The 12,796-nt window shown below is 44.5% G+C and overlaps 1 protein-coding gene across 2 annotated transcripts; it reads left to right on the top strand.

Moving 5' to 3' along the window:
* The first annotated feature begins 837 nt into the window (after window positions 1-837).
* On the top strand, window positions 838-12,770 carry snapc3 (small nuclear RNA activating complex, polypeptide 3). 2 transcript variants are annotated; one of them, XM_044190368.1, is made up of 9 exons: window positions 839-1,101; window positions 5,350-5,433; window positions 5,529-5,607; window positions 5,777-5,881; window positions 5,987-6,136; window positions 6,373-6,455; window positions 8,155-8,313; window positions 12,228-12,335; window positions 12,436-12,770. In XM_044190368.1, the coding sequence occupies exons 1-9, from the start codon at window positions 869-871 to the stop codon at window positions 12,581-12,583; spliced, it is 1,149 nt and encodes a 382-aa protein (XP_044046303.1). In that variant the 5' UTR covers window positions 839-868; the 3' UTR covers window positions 12,584-12,770. The 2 variants fall into 2 exon arrangements, with proteins under 2 accessions (XP_044046304.1, XP_044046303.1); XM_044190369.1 differs by lacking the exon at window positions 5,350-5,433 and having other exon boundaries at window positions 838-1,101.
* The last annotated feature ends 26 nt before the right edge of the window (window positions 12,771-12,796 follow it).

Genomic DNA, 12,796 nt, shown 5'->3' with positions numbered 1-12,796 from the left:
ATGTTGTTTTGGGACAACAGGAGTAGCTGTACTCGACTATGGCTGTACATTAGATGGACCTTGAAGAGAACTCCAGGCTCACCTGTAACTGATAGTTAGACACCGAAGCAGTTCATGATTGGTCAAATATGAAAGGAAATGAAGAAATTCCAGCATAGTCAGACTCTATGACTATACTGATAACAGACATATCTTGAAACATATGCAGTTGTATTGACTTTCTTGTCCAGAACAGCAATGATTGTGACATTCTGTGTTGAGGTGGATTTTCCATGTTGTGCTTTTTACACAAAAAAATTGTAATAAAAAAAGCAATTCTTCCAAGATCTGTTGCAGTACAACTGTGCACACACTGTTACTTCTTACTTCTTGTCATAATGAGTCAAGTCTTTCTGAGTCTTTTATACCTCATGCATCTGGTGTTAATATGTGTACGTGATTGACAAATCTTGTACAAATTACTATTGCCCCTTCTGTTTTAACCACAAGGCAGCTCAATCAAGAAGTCTGTCTTGTGGTTGTTCATTGCTGACTTGCAAGGATAAAACAAAAAATCATGGAAAATTATGTCAGCAATAAAATGTATTTTCATGTTTTTACTGAAAAAAAAAAAGTCAAATCGTATTATATTTTATTTCATATTGTATTTTTTTAATCATACAATTAAAAGGATGAGGATAATGATTGTAAATAAATAATGTTTAAATAATATCAGTACAGAAGGGTATTTTATGAAATTTGGAGAAAAAAGGCTCAAATGTATTAAAACAATTTCGTAGTTTCTCTTTCATCTTCGTGGCCACTATGTGGTCATAAAAACTACATTACCCATGATCCTCCACGCACAGCGTAGCTAATTCGGAAAGATATGGCGGCGTCCAAGCTCTCGACAGACTCCAACACAAACATCCCAGACTATGAATATGTTGATGTAAACACCAAACCATTTCATATCGGCTCTTTCAGAACCGAGTGGCTGAACAGACTGAAGCCGAGCAACTACTCCTACCAGCCGGAGGACGAGGACACGTTTGATGCTAACTTTGCGAAACAGATGGGGATCGGTGCGGAGACCATGACTGAACTGAAAACCATCTGCAGGTAGTTACACCAACGCAGACGTAACGTTCAGCCTAGCTAACTTCTGCTAACAGTTTTCAAACAGCAAACATGAATTGTGTCTCATAAAAATCGTTACTTTTCCTGTCTCTCTGCATGTAACGATGTGTATAAAACATCACGGAGCTGCACTAATGCAATCGACTAAAATACAGTTCACGTTTGTCAGAATCAGAATCACCTTTATTGGGCAAGTATGTATAAACATACAAATAATTAAACTCCATTTTGTGCCAAGGACAAATACACAGGAATATACGAGGTGCTTCAGAGGCTTAAAATTCAATACCACAGGAATTTCAGGCAATGGTTAAAAAAAGAAAAAACAGCATGAAACCAACCGAATCTAACCGACATTTAACTAAACAATGATAAGCAAATGCAAGTGGATGGATGGATGTACATGGATAGAGTATACAGTTATTGCACAATGTGTTTATTTAACTGTGATATATAGGATATGTAAGAAGCGTAGATGTTTTGGTATTGCAGAGTTTTTGCACAGGACTTGTGAGGTAAAGCTGGTTTCCTCCTCCTCTGATGAAGACAGAGCATGTTGTCCACATAGACAACAGGTGTATGTCTAATAAAGTTAGACAGTAAATCACATTTTGAAACCATCCATCCATCCATCCATCTTCTTCCGCTTATCCGGGGCCGGGTCGCGGGGGCAGCAGTCTAAGCAGGGACTCCCAGACTTCCTTCGCCCCAGACACTTCCTCCAGCTCCTCCGGGGGGATCCCGAGGCGTTCCCAGGCCAGCCGAGAGACATAGTCCCTCCAGCGTGTCCTGGGTCTTCCCCGGGGCCGCCTCCCGGTGGGACATGCCCAGAACACCTCCCGAGGGAGGCGTCCAGGAGGCATCCGGATCAGATGCCCTAGCCACCTCAGCTGGCTCCTCTCGACGTGGAGGAGCAGCGGCTCTACTCGAGCTCCCCGTGTGACTGAGCTCCTCACCCTATCTCTAAGGGAGCGCCCAGCCACTCGGCGGAGGAAGCCCATTTCGGCCGCTTGTATCCGCGATCTTGTCCTTTCGGTCACTACCCAAAGCTCATGACCATAGGTGAGGGCAGGAGCGTGGATTGACCGGTAAATCGAGAGCTTTGTCTTTCGACTCAGCTCCTTCTTTACCACAACGGTCCGATACAGCGCCCGCATCACTGCAGACGCTGCACCGATCCGCCTGTCAATCTCACGCTCCATCCGTCCCTCACTCGTGAACAAGACCCCGAGATACTTAAACTCCTCCACTTGGGGCAAGGACTCCCCACCCATGCGAAGAGAGCAAACCACCTTTTTCCGGTCAAGAACCATGGCCTCAGATTTGGAAGAGCTGATTCTCATCCCAGCTGCTTCACGCTCGGCTGCAAACCGTCCCCAGTGCATGCTGCAGGTCCTGGTTTGAAGAAGCCATCAGAACGACATCATCTGCAAACAGCAGAGATGAGATCCTGTGGTTCCCAAACCGGACACCCTCCGGCCCCTGACTGCGCCTAGAAATTCTGTCCATATAAATTATGAACAGAACCGGTGACAAAGGGCAGCCCTGGCGGAGTCCAACATGCACCGGGAACAGGTCTGACTTACTGCCGGCAATGCGAACACAGCTCCTGCTCCGGTTATACAGGGACCGGACAGCCCTTAGCAAAGGGCCCCGGACCCCATACTCCCAGAGCACTCCCCACAAAGCGCCCGGGGCACACGGTCGAATGCCTTCTCCAGATCCACAAAGCACATGTGGACTGGTTGGGCAAACTCCCATGAACCCTCGAGCACCCGATGGAGAGTATAGAGCTGGTCCAGTGTTCCACGACCGGGACGAAAAACCACTTTGCTCCTCCTGAATCCGAGGTTCGACTATCGGACGAATTCTCCTCTCCAGTACCCTGGAATAGACCTTACCGGGAGGCTGAGAAGTGTGATCCCTCTGTGATTGGAACACACCCTCCGGTCCCCTTCTTATACAGAGGGACCACCACCCCGGTCTGCCAGTCCAGAGGCACTGTCCCAGACCGCCACGCGATGTTGCAGAGACGTGTCAGCCAAGACAGTCCCACAACATCCAGAGACTTAAGATACTCAGGACGGATCTCATCCACCCCGAAGCCTTGCCACCAAGGAGCTTGCCAACAACCTCAGTGACTTCGGCCAGGGTGATGGATGAGTCCGCCTCCGGTCCCCAGCCTCCGCTTCCTCTTCGGAAGACGTGACAGTGGGATTGAGGAGATCCTCAAAGTATTCCTTCCACCGTCCCGACAACATCCCCAGTCGAGGTCAACAGCTCTCCACCCGCACCGTACAAGGTGTTGGTGAAGCACTGCTTCCCCCTCCTGAGCCGTCGGACGGTTTGCCAGAATTTCTTTGAGGCCGACCGATAGTCCTCTTCCATGGCCTCTCCGAACCTCTCCCAGTCCTGAGTTTTTGCCTCTGTGACCGCACGGGCTGCAGCACGCTTAGCCTGCCGGTACCTGTCAGCTGCCTCGGGAGTCCCACGAGCCAACAAGGCCCGATAGGACTCCTTCTTCAGCCTGACGGCATCCCTTACTTCCGGCGCCCACCACCGTGTTCGGGATTGCCGCGCGACAGGCACCAGAAACCTTGCGACCACAGCTACGAGCCGCCGCATCGACAATGGAGGTGGAAAACATGGTCCACTCGGACTCAATGTCCCCAACCTCCCCCGGGATCTGGGAGAAGCTCTCCCGGAGGTGTGAGTTGTAGACCCTGCTGACAGAGGGCTCCGCCAGACGCTCCCAGCAGACCCTCACGATACGCTTGGGCCTGCCAAGTCTGTCCAGCTTCCTCCCCGCCAGCGGATCCAACTCACCACCAGGTGGTGATCGGTTGACAGCTCCGCCCCTCTCTTCACCCGAGTGTCCAAGACACGCGGACGGAGGTCAGATGATACGACAACAAAGTCGATCATCGACCTCCGGCCTAGGTGTCCTGGTGCCACGTGCACTGATGGACACCCTTGTGCTTGAACATGGTGTTAGTTATGGACAAACTGTAACTAGCACAGAAGTCCAACAACTGAACACCGCTCGGGTTCAGATCAGGGGCCGCTCCTTCCGATTACCCCTCTCCAGGTGTCACTGTCGCTGCCACGTGGGCGTTGAAGTCCCCAGTAGAACAACGGTGTCCCCGGGTGGTGCACTGTCTAGTACCCCTCCCAGGGACTCCAAGAAGGCCTGGTACTCTGCACTGCTGTTCGGCCCGTAGGCCGCCACAACAGTGAGAGACCTGTCCCCACCCGGAGGCGGAGGGACGCGACCCTCTCGCTCGCTGGGGTAAACTCCAACACGTGACGGCTGAGCTGTGGGGCTATGAGCAGGCCCACACCAGCCCGCCGCCTCTCCCCGCCCGGCAACGCCAGAGAAATGGAGCGTCCAGCCCCTCTCGAGGAGACGGGTTCCAGAGCCCAGGCTGTGCGTGGAGGCGAGGCCGACTATATCTAGCCGGTAACGCTCAACCTCCCGCACAAGCTCAGGCTCCTTCCCCAGCGAAGTGACATTCCATGTCCCTAGAGCCAGTTTCTGTGTCCGGAGATCTGGTCGCCAAGCCCCTGCCTTCGACTGTCGCCCAGATCTCTCTGCACCGCCCCTTACGGATCCTCCTGCGGGTGGTGGGTCCACGGGAGGACGGCCCCACGTCGCTCCTTCGGGCTGTGCCCGGCCGGGCCCCGTGGGGAAAGGCCCGGCCACCAGGCGCTGCCGTCGGGCACCCACCCCAGGCCTGGCTCCAGGGTGGGGCCCCGGTAGCGCCAATCCGGGCGACGTAACTGGCCTTGATTTTAAATAATCCATAAGGGTCTTCTGAACCGCTCTTGGTCTGACCCGTCACCCTGGACCTGTTTGCCATGGGTGACCCTACCAGGGGCATACAGCCCCAGGCAACATAGCTCCCAGGGTCATTCGGGTACTCAAACCCCTCCACCACGTTAAGGTGGCGGTTCAAGGAGGGGACATTTTGAAACCGTTTTTTAAATTTCACTTTCTTGCTAGGATGTATACGAATATACGAATGCCGAAACCGTTCTGCTTCTCTAACTATGACACTAGTACAACTTTTATGTGTCCAATATTGTTTTACAATGATTTACAGTTTGAATGTACAATGTTGTAACAAAGGAAATTATATTTTGCACATCTGTTAAAAGCTTCCTTTTGCCAGTTTTTACCATGTTTGCAAACTAGTTGCTTGACTTTGTTTAAATATTTTTCCTTTCAAGTGTTGATTCACTCCGTTGCCATCCTAAGGATCAGCAGCCTGATACAGACGTTGTACCTCCAGACCCAACACTGAAAACACTAGTGTATGAGTCCTCCTCGGTTGGTACAGTTTATATTGTCTCTTGGGTAAACCAACAGCATGTAAACAAATTCAATGCTCTGTGTTTGTCTTTAACAGGCAAAGAAAAAAGAGACAAGATTACAGAGCTTCTCTAAAAGTCAGCAAGAACAGACACGACCTCTATGCGGATGAACTGGTGGGTCCATTGGAGTATTACTGAAATGCTGTCAGTCTGTAAGATCACAAACCTAGAATAGTACAATAGATTTGAACAGTCATGTAGGCTTATGAATAAATATGTTGTGTCAGACGTGTAACCTTTCATGTATCTTAGTAAGAGGCTTGGTTCTCTGTGTGATTTCCAGGAGCGTTTAACTGTCGGTAGAAAACCAGAAGCAGTGGCTAACATGATCCCTGAAGGAGAAGTCATGCTAACCATCAACGTCTACTACCCAGCTGTTATTGAGAAAGTGAGCTTTCACTTATCTAATGGTGAAACCCTCCAAATCTGACAATCTCCAGGCATTTTTTCTTAAATGTTATTCTCCATGGTACTGACATCCCCCCCCCTCCAGTTTACCCATGTCAGACCCCACATGACTCTGCTAATGACGGGCTCCCACAGTTTGGCAGAGCTCAGGGACGCCATCTGCTGCGTCAGCGACTTGCAAGTGTGTGGAGAGTTCAGCAACACGCCGGACATGGCTCCAGACTTCATCAGCAAAGTAAGCACATGTACAGTTCTTCTGAAATTCCAAGCATCAGAACATAATTATTTTGTCACACTGTGTATCCACACTTAAAGCAAGTGGTCTATGTGTATTTACTGTGACTGTACCTCTCAATGTTATATTAAAAGTATCTATTGTGTGGTATTGTAAGGTCAGATTCTGTCAATATTTGCGCACAAGACCAACTCACCTAAAACCTACAGGTAATATTTTCATGTTTTCTGTTTCAGGAGCATTACAAGTCAGCTTTCTTTTTCTTCGAAGGAGTTTTCTATAACGACATGCGATTCCCCGAGTGTCAGGACATCAGCATGTAAGTTTTACCTCCTGATTAGTTGAATGATTGGTTAAGATAATCGCCTCTTCTTGTAAACAGCTGCTAAGGTATACCCTCTGCCCTGATTGTTTGACTGAAATTCCTCTTTGCCTGATCATTTAAAGGAATAGTCCAATATTCTGATAGATTCACTTATTCACTTTCTTTCCGAGATGAGAAGATTGATACCACTCTGTGTGTCTGTGTTTTAAGCAGGAGCTACAGCTAGGAGGTGATTAGCTTAGGTTAGCATGAAGACTGGAAGTAGAGGGGAAAAAGGCTAGCCTGGCTCTCTCCAAAGTTAAAAGATATGCCTACCAATACCTCTAAAGTTCACTAATTAGTAATGTTATATCTTGTTTGTTTTAATCTGTACTCAAACAGAAATGTAAAAACGATCATTTGTGACTTCAGTGATGTGCTTGCTGTAACTATTTCTTTTAAGTGTGTTTCCCAAAATGTTTAAACTATTCCTTTAACTTTTATGAATGCAAAGCCTTAAATTATGATTCCGTGTAAATAACAGGATTTTTTTTTATCAGGTTTCCTAGTAGAATCAATTATTATTCTGAGGGAAATGAGTATTATTATATTCTGTGGTTTTATGTGGCACATTATACTATGTCTACATTATAATCACAATTTGTAATAGCATAATAATATTTGAAATAATGTCATTGAAATATTTTTTGTTTTAATTGGCTTTGTATTATTTTAGGGTTTTGTGGGCAACCTGAATGTGTTAACGGGCTGTGGCTGGGGTGGGTACTGTCTTTTTGTATCATCTGGGCCTTGCGCAGGCACCTCACCGATATCACTGATGCTTGGTAGGTTGGTACCAATGATCTTCTGAGTGGTTTTAATCACCCGCTGCAGAGCCCTCTGGTCCTGGGCCGTGCACATCCCATGCCAGTTTGTGATGTTTCCAGTCAGGATGCTTTCTATTGCTCCTCTGTAAAAGTTAACAAGAACTTGGCACAGGAATTTTGCCTTCTTAAGTTTCCTTAAGAAATACAGTCGTTTCTGAGCTTTCTTGACCAGGGTGGAGATGTGAGAGAACATTCTGATGTAGGAGGTGGTGTTGTTCTCAAGGTGTGTGAAGAGTGGAGGGCAGTGGAGAGATGGCATCCTCAGTGAGGGTCCAGGCTGGCTGGGATGTTGTTCTTTATGTACTGGAGAACCAGTTTCTTAAAGCACTTCATCAGAATTGGCGTGAGAGCCACAGGGCGGTAGTCGTTTAGACTAGACACTACAGACTTTTTAGGTACAGGGACGATGGTGGCTGTCTTGAAGCAGGTGGGAACAATCTCAAACAATTAGTAGACCAGAGAAGGCGGATAGAAACATTTGGGGCAGAACATGGCACTTGGCGTGCTTCCATTCACAGTCTGAAATACTCTGGGAAAGAGTTGTTGGAGAGTTGATGTGGTGGTGTTACCACAAAACAACAAATAAACGTTCTCTCGCATATTACTCATTCATGTAAGTTCAAACCAAAAGTCGTCATTCCCTAGAGTCATATATCCAATTAAAATTATCAAAAGTGAGTGTCATTTGAGCATTTTTAAACAGATAAACATGGAAGCTACCAGAAACTGTAAACTGACTTCAGTTTGTGATGTATAACTTTAAAATGAACAGACATGTATTTAAAAGGACATTTTTATGATGCACCTGCTGCTTGTTTATGATACAGGACTACCATTGAATGGGCAAAGGCCCACAACTTCCCCACCTACAGCCAGGCCAAGATGGAGGACACACGATTTGTGGATCTGACAGTGAAAGTGGGCTTCCCGTACCTCTACTGTCATCAGGGAGACTGCGAACATCTTGTCATCATCACAGACATCAGGTTAGTGCTGTGTTTTTTCTCATTATTGTTCAGCCGTTGTTCAATTTTATGATCCAGCTCCTTTTCAAAACCCACTCAACCTCTAACTAAAAGGTGTAATAAGTATGAATATTACCATCCCATAGCAGAAATAACCATCATATATCATGTTGTGGTTATTTATAAAAATTACGTACTTTAATACCCTTAATTATGTTTTACTTACTTTACTTATATTTTTGAAAACAAAATATTTGAAAACAGAATATACAATACAGTAATGTATATTTATATATAATATTAGAATTGGATACCGGACCACAAAGATGGCGCCTCATCATTCCAAAGAGAATTACTCACTTGACGCATATGCCAAAAAAGCTTTCTAGCTTCCGGGTTTACTTGCAGGGTATGCGGCCCATTGAATATGTGCAGTAGTGTGTCTACTGCTGGCCCCGCCCCCGAGTTCCCGAGCGGCCCATAAACTTTACATTGTGATAACATCAAAGATTTTTAAATTGCTTTTCTTGGCTCTAGAAAAGTTTTACAAATATAAAACCTCCATGGATCAAAAATTCATAATAATAATAATAATTCTTTTATAATGGTGACCTATGGGGCTCGCAGAGGAATTTTTCGTTGCAATACCGCGAGTGGCCGCTGGAAAAAATTGGCTGCAAGGCTGAGCAGCGGCGGCGGCGTATCCAATTCTTATTGTACATCCATGGTTCTGTGTGAAACCAAAAGTCAACGCTGACTTATTTTAACTTACGTACGTAACTTAACTAATGTACTTACCTACCGTTCGGTTAAGAGGAGTGAGCGGTCAATGGCAGTATAAAACATAGCAGTCACTAAAATTGTTTTTTCAAAAATTGTGAATCACCGCAACCACAAGAGGTCCTTGTCATAAATGTGCACAAAAAATATTAGGCTGATGGGTCCAGTAGTATGTGAGATTATCTGCAGACAGATATACACACACACACACACACCACCAAATGCATGATCCTATGCCTAGCGGAGATAATAAACCGTAAACAAGAGGTTCAGACGGTCAAATTAGTTACATTGTGCTTCATGCCCGGAAGAAACAAAGTATCACCACTGAAAGATCACGGGATGTGGTCCCTACAGAACAACATAATAGAATAGTTTAGTGCAAAAGGGAAATGAAGGTAATGAATCTAGTAAACATACAGTGGTGTGCAAAAGTGTTTGCCCCCTTCCTGATTTCTTATTTTTTTTTGCATGTTTGTCACACTTAAATGTTTCAGATCATCAAACAAATTTAAATATTAGTCAAAGATAACACAAAATGCAGTTTTTAAATGAACCAAACCTACATGGCCCTGTGGGAAAAAGTGATTGCCCCCTAAACCTAATAACTGGTTGGGCCACCCTTAGCAACAACTGCAATCAAGCGTTTGCGATAACTTGCAATGAGTCTTTTACAGCGCTGTGGAGGAATTTTGGCCCACTCATCTTTGCAGAATTGTTGTAATTCAGTCACATTGGAGGGTTTTCAAGCATGGACTGCCTTTTTAAGGTCATGCCACAGCATCGGAATAGGAGCAATAGGATTCAGGTCAGGGCTTTGCCTAGGCCACTCCAAAGTCTTCATTTTGTTCTTCTTCAGCCATTCAGAGGTGGACTTGCTGGTGTGTTTTGGATCATTGTGCTGCTGCAGAACCCAAGTTCGCTTCAGCTTGAGGTCACGAACAGTTGGCCGGACATTCTCCTTCAGGAGTTTTTGGTAGACAGCAGAATTCATGGTTCCATTTATCACAGCAAGTCTTCCAGGTCCTGAAGCAACAAAACAGCCCCAGACCATCACACTACCATCACCATATTTTACTGTTGGTATGATGTTCTTTTTCTGAAATGCGGTGTTACTTTTACGCCAGCTGTAATGGGACACACACCTTCCAAAAAGTTCAACTTTTGTCTCGTCAGTCCACAGGGTATTTTCCCAAAAGTCTTGGGGATCATCAAGATGTTTTCTGGCAAAAATGAGACGAGCCTTAATGTTCTTTTTGCTCAGCAGTGGATTTCGTCTTGGAACTCCATTTTTGCCCAGTCTCTTTCTTATGGTGGAGTCATGAACACTGACCTTAACTGAGGCAAGTGAGGCCTGCAGTTCTTTGGATGTTGTTTTGGATTCTCTGAATGGCTGAAGAAGAACAAAATGAAGACTTTGGAGTGGCCTAGTGGAGATAAGTTGAGCAAACTGTTTGCGAATGTTTATTCAGCATCTGTTGCATAATAGCCAAACCTTATGGATTATATGGATTCAGATGTGAATTTGATACAGCATTCTAGTGAGGCTGACAGACGAAGAAGAAGAACAAAATGAAGACTTTGAACTGGCCTAGTCAAAGTCCTGACCTGAATCCTATTGAGATGCTGTGGCATGACCTTAAAAAGGCAGTTCATGCTCGAAAACCCTCCAATGTGGCTGAATTACAACAATTCTGCAAAGATGAGTGGGCCAAAATTCCTCCACAGCGCTGTAAAAGACTCATTGCAAGTTATAGCAAACACTTGATTGCAGTTTTTGCTGCTAAGGGTGGCCCAATCAGTTACTAGGTTTAGGGGGCAATCACTTTTTCACACAGGGCCATGTAGGTTTGGATTTTGTTTTCCCTTAATAATAACAACCTTCATTTAAAAACTGCATTTTGTGTTTACTTGTGTTATCTTTGACTAATATTTAAATTTGTTTGATGATCTGAAACATTTAAGTGTGACAAACATGCAAAAAAAATAAGAAATCAGGAAGGGGGCAAACACTTTTGCACACCACTGTTCACAAAGAGCCCACAAGTTACTACAAGCTAGTATAATGGTTAGCTTGTTTAGCACTAAACTGATCACAGAAAAACTAAATTCTACTAAATCACAAATGAACAATCACAAAACAGCTGTAATAAAAAGACTGCTACAGATAACGCTCTAACAAGGGCATTTGGGGAGTAGATAAAAGATGCTTGTCAATATTTGCTTGGTCACAGATCTGACTCGTGGATGTAACAATGTCAGTTATGCAATGGCATTTTCATGGCAGTTCCATGTTGGAGAGTTGATGTGGTGGTGTTACCATAAAACAAATAAACGTTCTCAGGCATATTACAACTGCCATGGAACTGTGTCAGTTAGCGATGTTACGTTCACGATCCGATTCTTTTCAATGGTCTTTGGTACGAACAAAGGGAACAGAGTCGTACTTGGTCAGAGGTCAATTATGTTTTCAATATTGTCTTGATGTTTGTCTATTTGTCTTGTTGAAAATCAATAAATACATTGATTTAAGAAAAACAAACTTTGGATTTTCTGGCTACAACAGCTGGTAAGGAACATAATAAATATAAAGTCAAAGCTTTCAAAATTTCACTTCAGAATCCTATAGGCAACATTTTTAGCCACACTAGCCGCATGGCTCTAGTAAGTCGGCCCACCACTTTTGGTCTGGACTGAAATGTCTTAACTGTTAGGTGGATTGCCATGAAATTTTGTACAGACATGTACAGACACATGGTCCCCTGAGGATTAATCCTACTGACTTTGGTCATCCTATGCCTTAATAAACTATATTATTACTGTGCAATTGGTATGGTTTGTCACAAGATGTGATTTTGTCTGCACTTTCTTAATTTCTGTATTATTACTACAAGCTTTTGAAATAAGGCACTTTGTTGTCAGACTGGATTGGACTGCTTTCACAAGACTTTATAGCTAATTTTGGTTTCATCGCATTAGGAAATGCGTAATAGTAGATGAATCTATGAGCTGATTTACTGTTGGCGTGAGCAGGGTAACCACCCATGAAAGCAGCTTTTAATATCACAAATGTGAGACAAATCTGCATTCATCTCATCACTCAGGCTCTTAAGAAATGGCCCTGGTCTTTTTTTCCTCTCTTTTTACACATACAGACTGACCCATAAGAACGACTGCCTGGATAAGAAGCTGTATCCACTTCTCACACACAAGCACAGGGTCTCCACCCAGAAGTGTGCCGTTTGCCATGTCTACATTGGAAGGTGTGTAAAAATCAGCAATGCATACAGTACAGCATACAATGGAAACAGCTTTGCTGCATTTTTAAAGTGTGAATAGTTTAATATCCCTGACTCTTTCCAGATGGTTTACTACCAATGATCAGTTTGCTCCGAGTGACCCATGTCTCTTCTGTGACAAGTGCTTCCGGATGCTGCACTACGATGCTCAAGGCAACAAGCTGGGAGATTTCCTGGCCTATCCTTATGTGGACCGTGGTGCATTTAACTAATGCTTTTGTTTGGTGAACTGTTCAGATCACTATTTTTTTTTTTTTGCTGTATAATACAGTTAAATGTTTTATATTTCAGAAAGAAATGTTTCAAATGTATTCTTTAAAAAGCAGTTTTTGTGTTTTTGGACTAATGATTTGATTTTACAGACTTTGTTTGAAATAAACATCAATATTTACTGGAAAATCTATCTTACTGGGCATTTCTTCATG

Source organism: Siniperca chuatsi, linkage group LG3 (genome assembly GCF_020085105.1).
Source record: "Siniperca chuatsi isolate FFG_IHB_CAS linkage group LG3, ASM2008510v1, whole genome shotgun sequence".
Classification (NCBI taxonomy): domain Eukaryota; kingdom Metazoa; phylum Chordata; class Actinopteri; order Centrarchiformes; family Sinipercidae; genus Siniperca; species Siniperca chuatsi.
The sequence above is the reverse complement of the archived record's forward strand: the minus strand, read 5'-3'. Positions and strand labels throughout refer to the sequence as shown.